General features: G+C 35.3%; 1 protein-coding gene across 3 annotated transcripts in view; it reads left to right on the top strand.

Moving 5' to 3' along the window:
* The window catches only part of VPS13A (vacuolar protein sorting 13 homolog A), a 153,277-nt gene that overhangs the window by 37,436 nt on the left and 96,148 nt on the right, over positions 1 to 19,693 (top strand). For all 3 annotated transcript variants that reach the window (XM_007459890.1, XM_007459888.1, XM_007459889.1), the window contains exons 11-15: positions 7,534 to 7,681; positions 10,756 to 10,906; positions 17,911 to 18,038; positions 18,338 to 18,507; positions 19,050 to 19,267. In XM_007459890.1, coding sequence (XP_007459952.1) covers positions 7,534 to 7,681; positions 10,756 to 10,906; positions 17,911 to 18,038; positions 18,338 to 18,507; positions 19,050 to 19,267 — 815 coding nt within the window. The remainder of the gene's footprint in view (positions 1 to 7,533; positions 7,682 to 10,755; positions 10,907 to 17,910; positions 18,039 to 18,337; positions 18,508 to 19,049; positions 19,268 to 19,693) is intronic.

Genomic DNA, 19,693 nt, shown 5'->3' with positions numbered 1-19,693 from the left:
ATGGAACCATAAAAGACCCAGAATGGCCAAAACCTTCCTGAAGAAAAAGAACACAACAGGAGGCATAACCCACCCAGACTTCAGACAATACTACAAAGCTACAGTAATCAAAACAGCATGGTACTGGCACAAAAACAGACATATGGATCAATGGAACAGAATAGAGAGCCCAGAAATAAACCCACACACCTACGGTCAATTAATCTTTGACAAAGGAGGCAAGAATATACCTGGGAAAAAGACAGTCTCTTTGGCAAGTAGTGCTGGGAAAGCTGGACAGCTGCATGTAAATCAGTGAAGTTAGAACACACCTCACCATACACAAAAATAAACTCAAAATGGCTTAAAGACTTAAGCATAAGACATGACACCATAAAACTCCTAGAAGAGAACATAGGCAAAACATTCTCTGACATAAATCATACCAATGTTTTCTTAGGTCCGTCTGCCAAGGCAGTAGAAATAAAAACAAAAACAAATGGAACCTAAGCAAACTTACAAGCTTTTTCACAGCAAAGGAAACCATAATCAAAATGAAAAGACAGGGACTTCCCGGGTGGCGCAGTGGTTGAGAGTCCGCCTGCCGTTGCAGGGGATACGGGTTCGTGCCCCGGTCCGGGAGGATCCCACGTGCCGTGGAGCGGCTGGGCCCGTGAGCCATGGCCGGTGAGCCTGCGCGTCCGGAGCCTGTGCTCAGCAACAGGAGAGACCACAATAGTGAGTAGGCCCGCGTAAAGCAAAGAAAAAATAAATAAATAAATAAAAATAAAAATAAAAAATAAAATAAAAATGAAAAGACAACCTACAGAATGGGAGGAGATATTTGCAAATGATGCGACTGCCAAGGGCTTATTTTCCAAAATATACAAATAGTTCATACAACTCAACAACAAAAAAATTCCCAATCCAAAAATGGGCAGAAGACCTAAACAGACATTTCTCTAAAGAATAAATACAGATGGCCAACAGGCACATGAAAAGAAGCTCAACATTGCTAATTCTTCTTCTTTTTTAAAATAAATTTATTTTATTTATTTACTTTTGGCTGTGTTGGGTCTTTGTTGCTGCATGCGAGCTTTCTCTAGTTGTGGTGAGCAGGGGGCTACGCTTCATTGCATTGTGGTGGCTTCTCTTGTTGCAGAGCACGGGCTCTAGGCGTGCGGGCTTCAGCAGTTGTGGCACGCGGGCTCGGTAGTTGTGGCTCATGGGCTCTAGAGTGCAGGCTCAGTAGTTGGAGTACATGGGCTTAGTTGCTCCACGGCATGTGGGATCTTCCCGGACCAGGGTTCGAACCTGTGTCACTGCATTGGCAGGCAGATGCTTAACCACTGAGCCACCAGGGAAGCCCCAACATCACTGATTATTAGAGAATTGCAAATCAAGACTACAGTGAGGTACCACCTCACAGCAATCAGAATGGCCATCATTAAAAAGTCTACAAATAACAAATGTTGGAGAGAGTGTGGAGAAAAGGGAACCCTCCTACACTGTCAGTGGGAATGTAAGTGGGTGCAACCACTGTGGAAAACAGTGTGGAGGTTCCTCAGAAAATGAAAAACAGAACTACCAGATGATCCAGCAGTCCCACACCTGGGTATATATCTGGACAAAACTATAATTCAAAAAGATACATGCACCCCTATGTTCATAGCAGCACTATTCACAATAGCCAAGACATGGAAACAACCTAAGTGTCCATTGACAGATGAATGGGTAAAGAAGCTATGGTACGTATATACAATAGAATACTACTCAGCCATAAAAAAGAATGAAAGAATGCCATTTGCAGCAACATGGATGCAACTCGAGATTATCATACTAAGTGAAGTAAGTCAGAAAGAGAAAGATAAATACCAAACGGTGTCAGTTACATGTGGAATCTAAAATATGATACAAGTGAACCTATCTATGAAACAGAAACAGAATCACAGACATAGAGAGCAGACTTGTGGTTGCCAAGGGAAGTGGAGAGGGATGGAGTGGGAGGTTGGGGTTAGCAGATGTATACTTTTTTTTTTTTTTTTGCGGTGTGTGGGCCTCTCACTGCCACGGCCTCTCCCATTGCGGAGCACATGCTCCGGATGCGCAGGCTCAGCGGCCATGGCTCACGGGCCCAGCCACTCTGCGGCATGTGGGATCCTCCCAGACCGGGGCACGAACTCGTGTCCCCTGCATTGGCAGGCGGACTCTCAACCACTGCGCTGCCAGGGAAGCCCCAGGTGTAAGCTTTTATATGTATCAATAGAATGGATAAACAAGGTTCTAATGTAATGCAGAGAAAACTATATTCAATATCCTGTGATAAGCCATAATGTAAAAGAATATGTATAAAAAAATGTATATATATGTATAACTGAATCACTTTGCTGTAAAGCAGTAATTAACAGAACATTGTAATTCAACTATACTTCAATTTTTAAAATTAAAAAAACAAAAAAAAATGATATAGATATGAATTAGGTGTGAGTCTGTATTACAAGTAGATTGTTTTTTAAAAGCGTTCTCTAAATGTTTCTAGAGCGTTAAATAACAATATGTATTCTTTTCTGTCCAAAAAAGAATTTTTTTATTGAAGAAATACATAAAATGGTATTGGGGATGAATGTAAAAGATTGCTGGTGATATGACCACCCAAAGAAAACTACTGTTAATAATTTGGAATTTTTTTCTATTTTATTATATCTGCACATATATTTAAGTGAAATAAGAATTCTGTTGTATATTTCGGATTGTAATTTCCTCTTTTCTCTTAAAAATGTGCTATAAACATTTTTCCATATTATTTTGAGTGCATAATTTTTCTAAATATTTTAATACATAGTTTTTAAAAAAATCCATCTGCCTGTTAAAAATTTAAGTGTTTTATTGTTGTTTTAAATAGCAGTATAATGATGATTGATATCTTTGTTTCTCAATACTTGTACGATTTTCTACTCATTTCTTTAAGATAATTCATTTCCTTCAGATGAATTCCTAGAAACATAATTACTCATTTATAGAGTAAACCAATTTTCCCTGAAATAATTTTATCGCAAAGATGTTAACTGCAATATAAAATTTTAAAAAGATGTTTATGATACTTCTATAAGGAAAGTTGTAAAACTTAACCAAGGGCCAGAAAGAAATCTTGAATAATTTTTCAGAGAATATTTTCCTATATCTAATATTATAAAGGTGTCAGTTTCTTATAAATTAATTTATACATTTAATGCACTGTTAATAAAAAATCACAACAGCTGTTCTTTTTAAAGCCTTTCAAAATTATTGTAAAGTTTTTCTAGAAATATAAATTGGGGGCAAGATGTAGAAAATATGTATATTTTTTAATTGAGATTGGGCATGGGAGAATCATAACATTAGAGGTACTACTAAAATATATTACAAAACTAAAATAAGTTAGTGAAACAGTAGAAAACTCAGCAGCTGACTGTGTGTGTACGTGTGTGTGCATCATCATTATTCATATATATTACAGTCAATCCCCGTTATTCACGGATTCCATATTTGTGAATATTTCTGCTTGCTAAAACTTATTTGTAACCACAAAATCAATATTCATGGCACTTTTACAGTCATTTGTGGACATGCACAGAGCTGCAAGAAATTTAGGTCTCCCAAGGCCTTTGTTCCCAGCTGAGGTGTTAAACAAGGTGACGCCCTGCCTTCTTATTTGAACTCTCATGCTGTAAACAGTGTCCTTTTTGTGTGCCATGTTTTTTGCATTTAGGGGCTTTTCCTTGGTGATTTTGCTGTTTAAAATGGCCCCAGAGCATAATGCCATTTATAAGCATAAAAAAGCTAAAGGTGAGTGAATTGTATATTATATGAATTATCTCAGTAATGCTCTTTAAAAAGCTATGGACAGGGGCTTCCCTGGTGGCGCCGTGGTTGAGAGTCCACCTGCTGCTGCAGGGGACGCGGGTTCGTGCCCCGTTCTGGGAGGATCCCATGTGCCATGGAGCGGCTGGACCTGTGAGCCTGCACGTCTGTTGCGGAGCCTGTGCTCCGCAACCGGAGAGGCCGCAACAGTGAGAGGCCCGCATACCGCAAAAAAAAAAAAAAAAAAACAACTATGGATAAATAACACATAAGTACCAGTCATATGGTAGAGAAGAACTTGCTAATTTAAGCACTGAAGAAAGAAGAATAGTGATAAGGGAAAAATATCAATTGGCTTTGTATAAAAGTATAAGTTTCTGAATATTAATTACCAAAACAAAATTCTGGGAAACATAGCATATGGGGTAATTAGCAACATCTGTAATAAAGGATAAAAATCCTTAAATATTTTAAGACGGTAAGTAAAAGATAATTTGAAAAATTGGTAAAGAACATGACTAGGTGATTCTTTATAGGAACAGTGATAGCTGGTGTATAGCTAATAGAAATGTTCAACCTCATTAATATTCAAGGGAATGAAAATTAATACAGTGAAATGTTTGCATATTAAATTTGGAAAATCTTAATAAGTAATTCTCACTCTGGGTGCAGGGAGATGGATACTCTCATATGTTGTTATTTATGTATTGATCCAATTTCTTGTATTTAGCTTGGCAAATAATTGAGTACATGTCATATTGTAATCATCTGAGCCAAGTACTGGCAGTACATCAAAGAATAACATAAATATAGTCCTTACCCTCATGAATCTTTCATTCTAATTGAAACTACAGACAAGACAATGACCTATTAAATGTACTGGATGGGCCAAAAGGTTCATCCAGTTTTTTCCGTAAGATGGCTCTAGTAGCACTTAGTTGTCTTTAACTTCATTCGAAACAGTTTCGTCAGATTGTATGTGACAGCTCTCATATCAGTGTGCATTTAAAAAAAGACTTATCAAAGTTGGTGAATTTTTGTGTAGCCATTTTAATACTGAAGATGGAAGAAAGAAAGCAACATTTTTGGCATATTATGCTTTATTATTTCGAGAAAGGTTAAAAACGCAGCTGAAACACAGAAAAAGATTTGTGCAGTGTATGGAGAAGGTGCTGTGACTGATCGAATGGATCAAAAGTGGTTTGTGAAGTTTCGTGCTGGAGATTTTTCACTAGAGGATGCTCCATGGTTGGGTAGACCAGCTGAAGTTCATAGCGATCAAATGGAAACAATAATTGAGAACAGTCAATGTTATACCACGCAGGAGACAGCCAGCATACTCAAAAAATCCATATCAAGCGTTGAAAATCATTTGCACCAGCTTGGTTATGTGAATCACTTTGATGTTTGGGTTCCACATAAAAAAAAAACCTTCTTGGCCATATTTCCACATGTGATTCTCTACTGTAACGTAATAAAAACGTTCTGTTTTAAAAACAAATTGTGACAGACAATGAAAAGTGGATACTATACAACAGTGTGGAACGGAAGAGATCATGGGGCAAGAGAAATGAACCACAACCAACCACACCAAAGGCCCGTCTTCACCCAGAGAAGGTGATGTCGTGTACATGGTGGGATTGGAAGGGAGTTCTCTATTATGAGCTCCTTCCCGAAAACCAGACAATTAATTCCAACAAGCCCTGCTCCCAATTAGACCAACTGAAAGCAGCACCCTAAGGAAAGTGTCCAGAATTAGTCAACAGAAAATGCATAATCTTCCATCAGAATAACACAAGACCGCATGTTTCTTTGATGACCAGGCAAGAACTGTTAACGGCTTGCCTGGGAAGTTCTGATTCATCCGCCGTATTCACCAGACATTGCACCTTTGGATTTCCATTTCTTTCAGTCTTTACAAAATTCTCCTAATGGAAAAAATTTTAATTCCCTGGAAGACTAGTACTGGTAAGGAAAGGTTTTTCCAGAGGAAGTAATCTTTTGACACAACAGTTAATATTTCTTGAAATTAGTCCAGAAGAAGAAATTTACTCAAAGACATGTACAAAGATAATGAACCAAGTAGTATTTATTACAGTGATGAATTGGAAACAGCATAACTTTTTAACAATATAAGGTTGACTTAATGACTTATGGCATAGCTATATATTTTCATATTCACTTGTTAAAATTGTATGTGTAGTATCCGCTTAGAGCTTCTAGATTCCTTAACTTAGTAACATTAAGGGAGATTGCAAGGATGCATACATGCTAAGTATAATGTTACCCTATAGTTAGTACATTCAATGGTATGATGCTAGGAATTCTGGGAGATCCCTGGTGACTCCCATATTTCTCTCCATTTGAATAAGTGATATGTAAATTCTACAGTCATAGCTTCATTCCCTAGTTGAAGGATTTGGGATTTTCTGCCAATTAAAATATAAATGTATTATTGAGGAGTACCACCTTGAGATTGTCATTTGAAGGTATAATGGGAGGCTTCTTTGGTCACATGTCACTTGAAAGGGGTTTGGTAACCTACTACTCTCTTCATCATTCCTGAGCATCAGTCCTACCCTTATAAGTACTTGGAAAGGCAAATATGGTTCAACTTAATATGAAATTGTCCATATTCAAGTATATTTGATCCATAGAAATAGGAATTTCATATGGTGCAAATTGGTTTCTTATGAAGTAAGGGGATATGTGGTAATCTAACATGTGTAAATCAGTGAATTTAAATGTTTTCATTGTTTTTTTAAAATTAACTTATGTAGTTTTGACTGCGTTGGGTCTTCGTTGCTGTACACGGGCTTTTCTTTAGTTGCGGGGGCTGCTGTTCGTTGCAGTGCGCGGGCTTCTCGTTGCGGTGGCTTCTCGTTGCAGTGGCTTCTCTTGTTGCAGAGCATGGGCTCTAGGCACGCGGGCTTCAGTAGTTGTGGCACGCAGCCTCAGTAGTGGCTCGCAGGGTCTAGAGTGCAGGCTCAGTAGTTATAGAGCACAGGCTTAGTTGCTCCGTGGCATGTGGGATCTTCCTGGATCAGGGCTCGAACCCATGTCTCCTGCATTGGCAGGCAGATTCTTAACCACTGCGCCACCAGGGAAGCCCCTAAATGTTTTCATAATGTCTCTTGTAATGTATGTTTATAGATGATGTAGAGATAATTCTCGTTTTAAGAGTTTATTGTCCAACTTGTATATATTATTTTATTTTTGAATTTTATTTTATTTTTTATACAGCAGGTTCTTATTAGTTATCCATTTTATACATATTAGTGTATCTATGTCAATCCCAATCCCCCAATTCATCACACCATCCCACCACCCCTCCCTGCCACTTTCCCCCCTTGGTGTCCATACGTTTGTTCTCTACTTCTGTGTCTCAACTTCTGCACTGCAAACCGGTTCAACTTGTATATTTTGGGCGCTTTTTAACATATTGCAAAATCCTATTTAAAAAATTCATTTTTCTTCAACATGGAACACTTCACCTCAGAGGAAGTCACCCAGGTTTCTTGTAGGTTTCTAGTGGGTGACTTTCTAAGTGGGTGACTTTCATCTCTCATTTTACATGGAAAGCCTGTTCAATTTTATTTTTCTCTTCACACACACAAAATTATTGATTTCTATTATTTGTATATTAAATGATTAATTTTTTAACTATCTGATTTTGTATGAAACTATTCAAAACAATTTTATTTTTACTTATAGGTCTCAATTTATTAATGATGCATACCAGGAAGTACTGGATCTACTATTGCCACTAAATCTTGAGGTGATTGTTGAGCGAAATTTATCCTGGGAGTGGTACCAGGAAGTTCCTTGTTTTAATGTAAATGCTCAACTAAAGCCCATGGAGGTAACTTTTGGATGCTTATTGATTCCTGTTTTGTTTGTTAAAAAATATTGCTTGGGGACATAAGTCATTTTGTGTGTAGAAGTTATATATTAATTACCTTGGTCACAAATGAAATAATAGCATACAACCTAGAGTGCATTGAATGTTGGTCATTCATTTATTCAACAAATACTTGAGTGCCTACTGAGTGTTAGACCCTGTGCCAGATATTGGAGATCCTGTGGCAAAGAAGTTGTGACATTATCTCTGGTTTCATGGAATTTACCAGTATAACGCAGGGGTTGGTGGTGGTGGTGGTCCAGAGGTGAGATAGACAGTAAAAAAGTACACAGGCACACAATTAAAATAGTTATAAATTATGGTAAATCTCATGAAGGAAACAAATATTAGACATGGTGCTGTAAGTAGTCAGTTAGATATTTTAATAAAGATGTTAGTGGAGAGGTCTAAGGCTGGAAATAATGATTTGGAAATCATCAGATTATAGATGGTATTTGAAGCTATGGGAATATATGAAGTAACGTAGCAAAGGGCCTAGAAGAATCGAGTGGTTGAAGATGAAAATGGCAAATGGTTAGTAATTTAGACGTAACTTTACTTCCCTATTGGTTGATATCGCGTCACGGATCTCCAGTGTAACTCTCCACAAGTTCGTATTTTTACCTCGCGACTGGATGGAAGTCAAAACTGTATCACATGTTTTGCTAAAGTGACAGCAACACACATTCTTTGTGAAAGATTTCTTTAAGAAACCTACTTAACAGATTCTCTTCCCTCCCTTCACCCTCCTGTTTCCCTTTCTATTTCTCCCCATAAAAATTATATTCAAAAAGAGAAAATCATCATTTAAAAAATTTCAGATTTGTAACTTAAAATGTATTTAAAACTTAAAACATGATGATCTCTAACACACCATTGTAAAGCAATTATATTCCAATAAAGATGTAAAAAAAACCGAAGCATGATGATCTCAACTCAAGATCTTCAAACTCTGTGTATAAGATCACATGGACTCCTTAAATTATAGATGGGTCATATCTTCTTAAGATAAATAATTGAAGTCTCTTTGTATTGGTAAGACAACAGTTAGAAACTTATAAAACATAAGTAGCAAGTTCTACCTAGCATACTGGGCAAATCTTCTCCCCACTGGGCCCAGTCATTAGGCAGATTTGTGTGGGGCGGCTGGGACACCATTTTCCTTCACTATTCTCCAGGGAAAATCCATGCAGAATTTTCAGATGATGTTGCAGACCTGCAAATGCCCAGCTGCCTTCCAGGACAGATAAAATTGGGTCTTCCCCTGCAGTGATCTATCTGAATAGATAGCAGCTGTTGTGGCTCACCCCCAGGTTCACACATTGGAACCCTCTTGGACATCATCCTCTGCATCACAAAGAGGCTAGAATCGGTTACTCTAATGCATCCAGGCTAAGTGCTGCAGTTTGTGATTTTTGACTTGTCAGATGTTCGGTGGTAGCATACACAGCCAGTCCTGAAATGTAGGAGCCACAGACCAGTATTCCTTGAATCCTTACAGTTCTTCCAGCTTCCTGCACTGAGCTGTTGGCAAGAGTGAAGAGTAATGATTAATATCAGTTATTCAATTAGTGCAATAAACATGCACTAATTGAAAGACTGTGGTTTAGAAGTTGTAATATTTTATTAATTTATATGAATATACTATTTTTGCAATACCTGCTACATAATAATCACAAAATAAGTGTCATGAATAAATGAAAATTTAAAAACAAAACATAAGTAGCAGGAATAAGGTACACATGGAGTTAATCTTAAAACACTAGATTAGTTTATCACTTTTGAAATGCAGTCAAAGGAAGCCCGATGCAAATAAAACTTAAATTTTGTGGAATTAAAGCTATCCCTTTGAGGTTACTAGACATATCAATTTAAAACTCACAGGTCTTTTTTTTTTTTTTAACTGAATTGCTGTTGTATTAGAGTTCTTCAGAGAAATAGAACCAATAGGATGTGTGTGTGTGTGTGTGTGTGTGTGTGTGTATGTGTGTGTATGTGTGTGTGTACTCTTGGTCTGGATGCATTAGACTGACTTCTTGAAGGCTCAGTTTTAACCTCTCCCTGACTCTGAAGTTGAGATCCAGGGGCAGCCACATATGCGGTCCCCTAAGGTGGGCTGCAACAGCTGCTAACTCCTCGGGTGTCTCTTGATAGGGGAAGACTCAATTTCATTCTAGTGGATCTGCCCCAGAAGGCAGCTGGGCATTTGTAGGTGGTCTGCAGGACCGTGTGTGTGTGTGTGTGTGTGTGTGTGTGTGTGTGTGTGTGTGTGTGTATTTTTCTTTATATATATATTATATAATATATACATATATTTATACACACACACACACACACACACACACACACACATACATAACATCTAGAATAATAACATCTAAACTAAATCTCTACATACTACGACCTAGTCAGGTTGACATAAAATTAACCATCACAGCTTTCAAGACACGTCTTATGCTAGTGGTTTTAGGCTAAATTTGCAACACATGGAGTTTTGAGTTAGTGTGTTGGATTCTTCAAGTGGACTTAAGCATGATACTTAATCATTTAAGCCTCACCTTCATATAAAATAAGGATTATACTCTTTAACCTAGGACTTTTGTGAGGGTCAGCTAAAATAATTCATGTAAAATATACTGTAAAATATTTTCAATTGTATAAATTTATTATTTTTGATTATATTTGTAAATTGAGATGCTTACTAACCAAAAAAATACAAAGGTGCTACATGAATACTTGGAAATGAAAGTTCATTTTAACTGTTTAAAATTAGTAGGTTAATTGCTACATTCATAACAAAAAACGTTCATCATTCATAGCTTCATTGATGCTGACATTTAATTTAGTTCTGTATTTCACAAGGTACTGAAGATCACATGGTCATTTCAAAAATGGAATATTCAGTTAGTAGAATTATCTGATATGTTAAAAGTTGGTTTTGTAGAGGATTGAAATGAAAATTGTTTTTCTTGTATGAAAATTTTTGACTGCATGAAATAGTAATGTTAAAATAAGCAAATCTTATTTTTTAACAGTTAATTCTTAGTCAAGAAGATATAACAACTATTTTTAAAACATTATATGGCAACATATGGTATGAAGAAAGTGATAGTGCCTCATGTGGAGTAATAAAAGATCAGTCTAGTGTTACTAGTGGTGCTACTAATGCTTCACACCATTCAGGAGGTATGTGCTTAACCTTAAATTAGTCCCCCTCTTTTCTTCTTTCCTTCTATCCTTCCTTTCATTCTTCCTAGTTCTAGGTTTGGGTAAAATAAGATTTATAAATCTTTGCTCTTTAGCTAATCTCATTCAGGTATTTCTGATTTGTCTGTTATTAGTCATTCTGTTGATTTTTTTCTTTGAATCAAAATTTCAATTTCTTGTTGTGACAAAATTCCTTAGTATGTATTTATTCTTGTTATCCCAACTTCCCTGTAAGTCCTTATTTTCAATTTTTCTCTTCATCCCCTCCTTCTCCCTTATTCCTAGTGCAGCATATGTTCCTGATGGAATATTTTATATTAATATTAGGAGTATCAAAATATTAGAGATGTCAAGAGAGGATGATCATTAGTAAATGATGGATTTCAACAAATAATTAGAAGATGGGTGGAATAGAGCAGAGGGAATTGTAACTCAGAAGAAGTCTGTATCCAATGTTGGATTTAATTTATTATGTAGAATCCTAACTAGGTGCTAAGTTCAGCACCAGCACATATAGAGAATTGGGTTAATTAGAACTGCTGAGATGATTTTGCTTCACTAGAATAAAATTCTCTTCATTCTGGCATTTTGGGGAACCCCAAATCTGCCTACCTCAAAGTGAAATCTGCTAGTTCACAAGACCCACTCTTGCAAAGCACTAATATATTGCACAGCTTTTCCAGTCAGGGAGAATCCCAGCAAAGAAACAACCTACATTTGTAACATTACTGGAATCCTCATTCTTACTAGCTAGAATAACCAGCCTAGTCCTTTATTGTTAAATATTAATGGTCAGATATAAAGAAAATCACAAGAACCTAAGCCTGAAAGCAACCAAGATAAAGAGATAGTGTCTCCTGAATGAAACAGAAATAATTAAGGAAAACAAAAGAGAATGTGAAAAAACAGAAAACAAACTCTAATTCATAATCAGAGGGTTTTGAGAAGATAAGAACCGGATCCTACCTTCACTACCTTCTACCTTTCCAAGATAAGAAAGAGTTCTTGGAAACCAAAAATATGATTGCCGAAATTTTGAAAGAAAACAAATGCACAAAGCATGGGGTTAGCATGTAAGTACTGAGTTGGACTGTATGGTTAATGTAATCCCCTATGACACAGAGGAAAAATAAGCACAGAGATGGAAAGTGATATAAAACTTAAGAGTGATAGAGCTTTAGTTCAAAACGTCCAATTTCCAGAATAATAAGTATTTTAGGAGAAAGAACTGAGGAAATGGAAGAGAAGAATCTTTCAAAGAAATAATAGAAGAAAACTCTCCAGAACTAAGTAAATATTGAAACAAAATCTTGGATGTAAAGAATCTACCAAGTTTCAAGTGGATTGAAGACTCCCCACGCAAACACATGTTCACGAAATGTCAGAACAACAAAAGTAATATTTTTAGTTGAAGAAAAACCAGGCTGCCTGTTAGGGCTTGGGGAAAAAGTGACTGGAATCAGATTTATCATGAATGAAACTGGATGGGATGGGATGGATGGAGGATGAAAGACAATAGAGTAATATAGCCAAATTTCTAAGGAAAGTTATTTTGAAGTTAGGATTCTATATATGGCCAAACCATCATCTAAATGTGAACACAATAATTTTTAGATTTACAGTGACTCAAAGTTTAGTTTCTTTATACCCATTACTAAAGAAATTACAGGTATACCTCGTTTTATTGTGCTTCACTTTTTATTGTGCTTTTCAGATACTGCCTTTTTTACAAATTGAAAGTGTGTAGCAACTCTGAGTCAAGAAGGTCTATCAGGTTCTCATTAGTTATTTATTTTATACATATTAGTGTATATATGTCAATCCCAGTCTCCCAATTCATCCCACCCCCCACTTCCCCCCTTGGTGTTCATACGTTTGTTCTCTACATCTGGGTCTCTATTTCTGCCTTGCAAACCGGTTCATCTATACCATTTTCCTAGTTTCCAGATATATGTGTTAATATACGATATTTGTTTTCCTCTTTCTGACTTACTTCACTCTGTATGACAGTCTCTTGGTCCATCCACGTCTCTATAAATGACCCAGTTCCGTTCCTTTTTATGGCTGAGTAGTATTCCATTGTATATATGTACCACATCTTCTTTATCCATTCATCTGTCGATGGACATTTAGGTTGCTTCCATGACCTGGCTATTGTAAATAGTGCTACAGTGAACCTTGGGGTGCCTGTACATGGAGAGATGCTCAACTTCACTAATTATTAGAGAAATGCAAATCAAAACTGCAGTGAGGTATTACCTCACACCAGTTAGAATGGGCATCATCAAAAAAATCTACAAACAATAAATGCTGGAGAGGGTGTGGAGAAAAGGGAACCCACCTGCACTGTTGGTGGGAATGTAAATTGATACAGCCACTAAGGAGAACAGTATGGCGGTTCCTCAAATAACTAAAAATAGAATTACCATATGACCCAGCAATCCCACTACTGGGCATATACCCAGAGAAAACCATAATTCAAAAAGACACGTACAATTTTTTTTTGTTTTTTTTAAATAAAGTTTAAGGAATCAATTCACAAAGAAATCTAAATGTGTATGTGCTAATAACAGAGCTTCAAAATATATGCAGCAAAAAGTGACAGAAATAAAGGAGGATATACACATATACAAAATCATAGTTGGATAGTTAGCACACAGCACTCTTAGTTGATAGAATATAGACTAAAAAATCAGAAAGAATATAGAATATTTGAATACTGTTAAAAAAAACTTGACCTAATTGACATTAATATAATACTTCACTCAACAATTGCAGAATATACTTTTTTTAAAGGACTCCTGGAATATTCACAAAGATAGACCATTGGAGGGAGGGAGGGGCTAAAATTTTCTGACCACATGGAATTAAGTTAGAAATCAATAGCAATTGGATGTCAAAAAAGCTTGAAATACTTGGACATTAAACAATTTCTGAATAACTGATGGGTTACAAAAGAAAAACAAGGGAAATCAAAATTATTTAAACTGAAAAATAATGAACATAAAATGTCAAAATTTGTGGGATGGCAACTAAAGCAGTGCTGAAAAATTTGTAGCTATAAAGGGCTATACTGGAGTTAAAAATAAAAGATAAAATCTTCTACCTCAAGAAACTAGAAGAAGAGCAGATCAAACCCAAAATAAATAAAAGGAAGAGAGTAATATAGACAACAGTAGAAATCAGTGAAAGAGAAACAGATAAGCAGGAGAGAAAATTACCAAAGTCCAAAATTGTTTTCATTGGAAAGACTAATGAAATTGATAAATCCTTAGCAAGACTGATAGAAAACAAATTATCAATATCAGAATTAATTAGATTACAGTAGTTCACTCAGGACAATAAGGGAATATTATGAATAATTTTGTGATAATAAATTCTAGAGCTTATATGAAGTGTAAAAATTTTTTGGAAAAAAAGAATTACCAAAACTGACATAGGATGAAATAGAAAATCTGAGTAGCTCTGTATCTATTAAAAGAATTGAATTTCAATGGTGAATTCTATTAAATATTTAAATAAGAAACAATACCAGTGTTAAACTCTTTGGAAAATAGAGGAGGGGGGAACACTTCCTTAGACATTTTATAAAGCAAGCATTACCCTGGTACCAAAAACAAATCAAAAACAAAACAGAAAAAGCCACTTCAAGAAAAGAATATTGCACACCAGTATCCCTCATGAACACAGGCATAAAAATTCTTAACAACATATTAGTATACTGAATCCAGCAATAAGGATATAGGATATTTCATCTTGGCCAACTGAGAATTATCCCAAAATGAAAAGTTGGTTTAACACTCAAAAATCAATTAAGGTAACTCACCAAATTAACAGAGAAAGGAGAAAAAGTTATATCACCTCAATAGATGCAGGAAGAACATTTGATAAAATTCAGCACCTATTTGTGATAAAAACTAGAAATGTCTAAAAAGGCATACTTAATAATGAAGTAGAAAGTTTTCCACCTAAAATAGGAACAAGGCAAGAATGTCCACATTCACCATTCCTGTTTAGCTGGTAGTCATTGACAGAGCAATACAGCCAAAGGAAGGATTTTTTTTTTTTAATATCTTCTCAGCCACACCACGTGGCATGTGGGATCTTAGTTCCCCAACCAGTGATCAAAGCCACGCCTCTTGCAGTGGAAGCTCAGAGTCTTAACCACTGGACTGCCAGGGAAGTCCCCAAGAGAAAGATTAATAGGTCTACAGAGTAGAAAGAATTAAAAATGCCTTTTTTCTCAACATGATTGACTACACAGAAAACCCTAAGAAGTCTTCAACAAATTCCTAGAATTAAATCAATTTAGCATTTTTAACAAGATACAGGGTTAATCTGTAACAATTGAGAAATAGGACTTTAAAAACTATTTGCAATAGCATCAGAAAACATACTTAGGAATAAATTTAACAAAATTATGCAAGACTGCTACACTGAAAGATACCAAATACTCATGAGAAAAACTAAATGACCTAATATATGAAAATGTATGCCATGTTTGTGCATTGAAAAATCTCAGTATTGTTAAAATATCCATATTGTTTACATGTCAGTTCTCACCATATTGATTTATATATTCAACATAATCCCAGTCAAACTTAAATAGAAATTTAAAAATTACTTTAAAAGCTTATATAGCTGTATAGCTAACGATCAAGAATAGCCGTGTGTGTGTGTGTGTATGTGTATGAAAGAAGAGCAAAGATTTACACTATCTAATTTCACAATTTACAATAAATCTTCAATAACTAAGTTAGTATGTTATTGCCATAACATAGACAAATAGATTTGTAAAACAGAACAGAATGTCCAGGAGACATACAAGTAAACTGATACTAAACAAAGACTGGTCAGGGAAAAGATAAACTTTTAAACAAATGGTGCTGTCATAACTAGGTAAATGTAGGAAAAATTGAACTTGTCCCTTCACACCATACACAAATTAATTTGAGATGGATAAAAGGCATATATTTGAAAGCTAAAACTTTTAAACTTCTAGAAGAAGGAACATGAAAGAATATCTTCATGGGATAGCCAAAGATTTCTTGGATAGATAAAAAAGCACTAACCATGAAAGAAAAACTTTGTAAAGTAGACCTCGTCAAAATGTTAAACTTCTGCTCATCAAAAGATAGTGTCAGGGACTTCCCTGGTGGCACAGTGGTTACAAATCTGCCTGCCAATGCCAGTGACATGGGTTCAAGCCCTGGTCCAGGAAGATCCCACATGTTGCAGAGCAGCCAAGCCCATGCACCACAACTACTGAGCCCACACTCTAGAGCCCGCGAGCCGTAACTACTGAGCCCACGCGCCTCAACTAATGAAGGCCATGCCCCTAGAGCCTGCGATCCGCAACAAGAGAAGCCACCACAATGAGAAGCCCGTGCACCACAGTGAAGAGGAGCTCCCACTCACCACAGCTAGAGAAAGCCTGCCACAGCAAGGAAGACCCAATGCAGCCAAAAAAAATATTAATTTTAAAAAAGGGGGAAAAAGGATAGTATCAAGATTGTGAAAGATTGGGCTTCAGACTAGACGAAATATTCAAGATGCCTTTATCTGACCTTGTTCTTACATCTAGAATACAGAACTCCTTGAAATTAGTAACTTTTTAAAAAACAAATGACCAAAAGATTTGGATACTCTAGAAAGGATAGTAGATTAAATGGACGGCAAGCACATGATAAGGTGCTAACATAATTATTTATCAGGAAGATTTCCGTTTACCGGACTAAAGTTTAAAAGACTGACAACACCAAATGTTGATGAGAATGTGAAACAGCTGAAACTCTCACATGTGGCTCTTAGGAAAGTGAAATAGTATAACTACTTTTGACAAAGGCAGTTAATGTATACCTGCCCTATAACAAACAATTATAAGCCTAAGTATTTACTCCCACCGCACCCCAAAATAAGTGCATATATACACAAAATGACTTATTTAGGAATATTTACAACAGATTTATTCATAATAGCTTAAATCCGGAAATAACCCATATGTTCATCAGCACTAGGATGGATAAACTTTATTTTCATGCAGTGTATTTTCAGAGTACATAAAGAATGAGCTACTGACACATACAGTAACATGGGTGAATCTCAGAAATATTAACTGAAAGAAACTAAACATGAAAGAGTATGATATATCTTACTGCATTTATACAGAGTTTAAGAACCCACAAAACTAATCTAAGGTGATTGAAATTAGAATGGTAGGGAGATTGGGATAGACTGGGAAAGGGGTGTAAGGGAACTTTGTGGAGTGATGTGAATGTTCAGTATCTTAACTGGAGTGTTGGTTACATGGATGTATATATTTATCAAATCTCATTAAATGTTTCAGATAAGATCTATACATTTCACGGATGTAAATTTTACCTAAATTAAAAAATAAGTTACCTGGAATGGTGGTCCTTGTCTCTGGGGTCTAGTAGAATGAGAATTAGGAATTGCTATGTTTTTATTATATGTCCATTTAATATGTACCATGTATATATAATACCTTGTCCCAAAATATAAAATGTAGAAAAGATTGCATTTTGGATCCTTTTGTTTAGTGGAACAATTTTTTAAATGTCATCTAAAGTATCTTGTTTGGTTTTAGATTTTGAAGTAAAATTTAAATACCAAACACATATACCAGGTACTCTAGTATGCATTTTACACATGCTGTTTTGCTTAATCTCCAAAACAAACCCAGTGGTTAGTTCTTTTATTCTTGTTTTACAAAAATTAAACCAAGAGTTTATTAAAAGTAAACCAAGAGTTTAATTAATACTCTCAGGTTATTATGTAAAGAATCCTAAGCCAGGAGTTAGTGAGTTCAACATCAGAATTTTTAAATCTTTTAAATTTTTTGGAAAAACATTATACTATACCCATTTATTTAATAATTATGTTAAATCTAGTTCAGGTCTGTTTTAATGAGTTCTACCATTCCTGACTTTCTTCTTTTGTCCAATAACTTTAATTTTTCCAAGGAACAACTGTAGTGACAGCTGCTGTGGTAGAAGTACATTCACATGCTTCCCAAGTTAAGACAGCACTAAATATGAGTTTCAGAACTGATTATCTCACCATGGTACTGTATAGTCCAGGTCCTAAGCAGGTAAGCTGAAGAAGAAAAAATATATTTTCTCTTGTTTCCTATATTTTGGAATATCTGTTCCTCTGAGGAAAATTGTTGATCTTTTCACTTTAATAATAAAATAATTTTAACTATTTGCCTTTTAAAATGAGTTGTCTTTCCTATAGCCAGTGATATGAAAAATAAAATTTTAAAGTTAATATTTTTCATGCCTTTCATTATGAGCTCTTTGGAGATAGAGAATGTGGTATTTCATGTCTTAATATATGTTTTAAATTTGTGTTTTTGTGTAAAATTTGTATTGATTTCCTCTTCCACAGACTTCATTTACAGATATTCGTGATCCTTCTCTGAAACTTGCTGAATTTAAGTTGGAGAATATTATAAGTACTTTAAAAATGTATACAGATGACTCAACATTTTCTTCCTTCTCATTAAAAAACTGTATTTTAGATGACAAAAGGCCTCATGTCAAGAAAGCAACTCCTAGGTAATAGTGTTCTAAGTTTTTGCTTGAGAAATGGTTGGTATATTTTACAGAACTTACTCCCAAAGTTGCATGTTCATTTTCTGGGTATTTACTAAAATCTTCAGAGCTTCAATGCAGTTGAGTCCGTAGTTTTAAGCCAACATTTGAAGTGCCCTGGTTATGTGCTGTTCTTGCTGAATGGTTGATTGATGGGTTATATAGAAATAATCAGTGTAATTAAATCGGTTTTTAAATTAATCTGTATTATCTAAATTATTAATCCATGCAAATTGTAAGGGGAAATATATGAAAAATTGAGAAAAAATATGCTGAGATTCAAAATTCTGATAATTTCTTAAGAATATACTTCCTAATTTATGAAACATTTGAGCTCCCAAAGTCTGTAAGTTTATTACTTGGAGTACTTTGTGATCTTACTAAGAGAAATGACTTCAGAATGCTGGTTTGCTGTCAGTGAAAGGAATAAGAGGTCTTTGAGTTTTATTGGTGTGTTTGATTATTTGTAAGATACTGATAGGAATTGTTATTATTGTGTTTTTCAGAATGATAGGACTAACAGTTGGGTTTGACAAAAAGGACATGATGGATATAAGCTATAGGAGAGTCAGAGACGGTTGGGTGGCTGATTTAGTCCTTCAAGAAATGTATATTTGTGCAAGTGTGGAATTTCTGCTGACAGTTGCAAATGTCTTTCTTGAGGCCTACACTACAGGCACTGCTGTAGAAACCAGTGTTCAAACATGGCCTGCTAAAGAAGAAGGTTAGTTATTGGCTAAAACATTTAATATCTGTATTATTGAAGTGCTATAATAGCACTTACCTTGATTAGCCTTCTAGATGATGAGCTTAAGTGGATTAATAAGTTAAAAATCTTTATTTTTCAGAGGTAAAAGGAAAACTTAAATGTGTTTTCTGATGAGATGTACAGTTTGCATATTTTTCAACGTGTAAATATATATTGGGTTCAAAAATTATGAGACCTTTATTTAAAAAAGTAACTGTACTTCTTTGAAGACAGTAATTTGAAAGAATTCGTTGGAAGAAAACGGAGAGAGAATAATGAAACAGCCACTCCTTTTCATAATTAAAGATAGTATTTTAACTTAAAGTCCTCTTTTATTCTTGTTATATTCAATATTTATAATTTTCTATTATCTTTTACATATTTCATTTATTGTGGTATAGT

Source organism: Lipotes vexillifer, unplaced genomic scaffold, assembly GCF_000442215.2.
Source record: "Lipotes vexillifer unplaced genomic scaffold, Lipotes_vexillifer_v1.1 scaffold1429, whole genome shotgun sequence".
In the NCBI taxonomy this organism is placed as follows: domain Eukaryota; kingdom Metazoa; phylum Chordata; class Mammalia; order Artiodactyla; family Lipotidae; genus Lipotes; species Lipotes vexillifer.
This window is presented reverse-complemented; position numbering and strand designations above follow the sequence as displayed.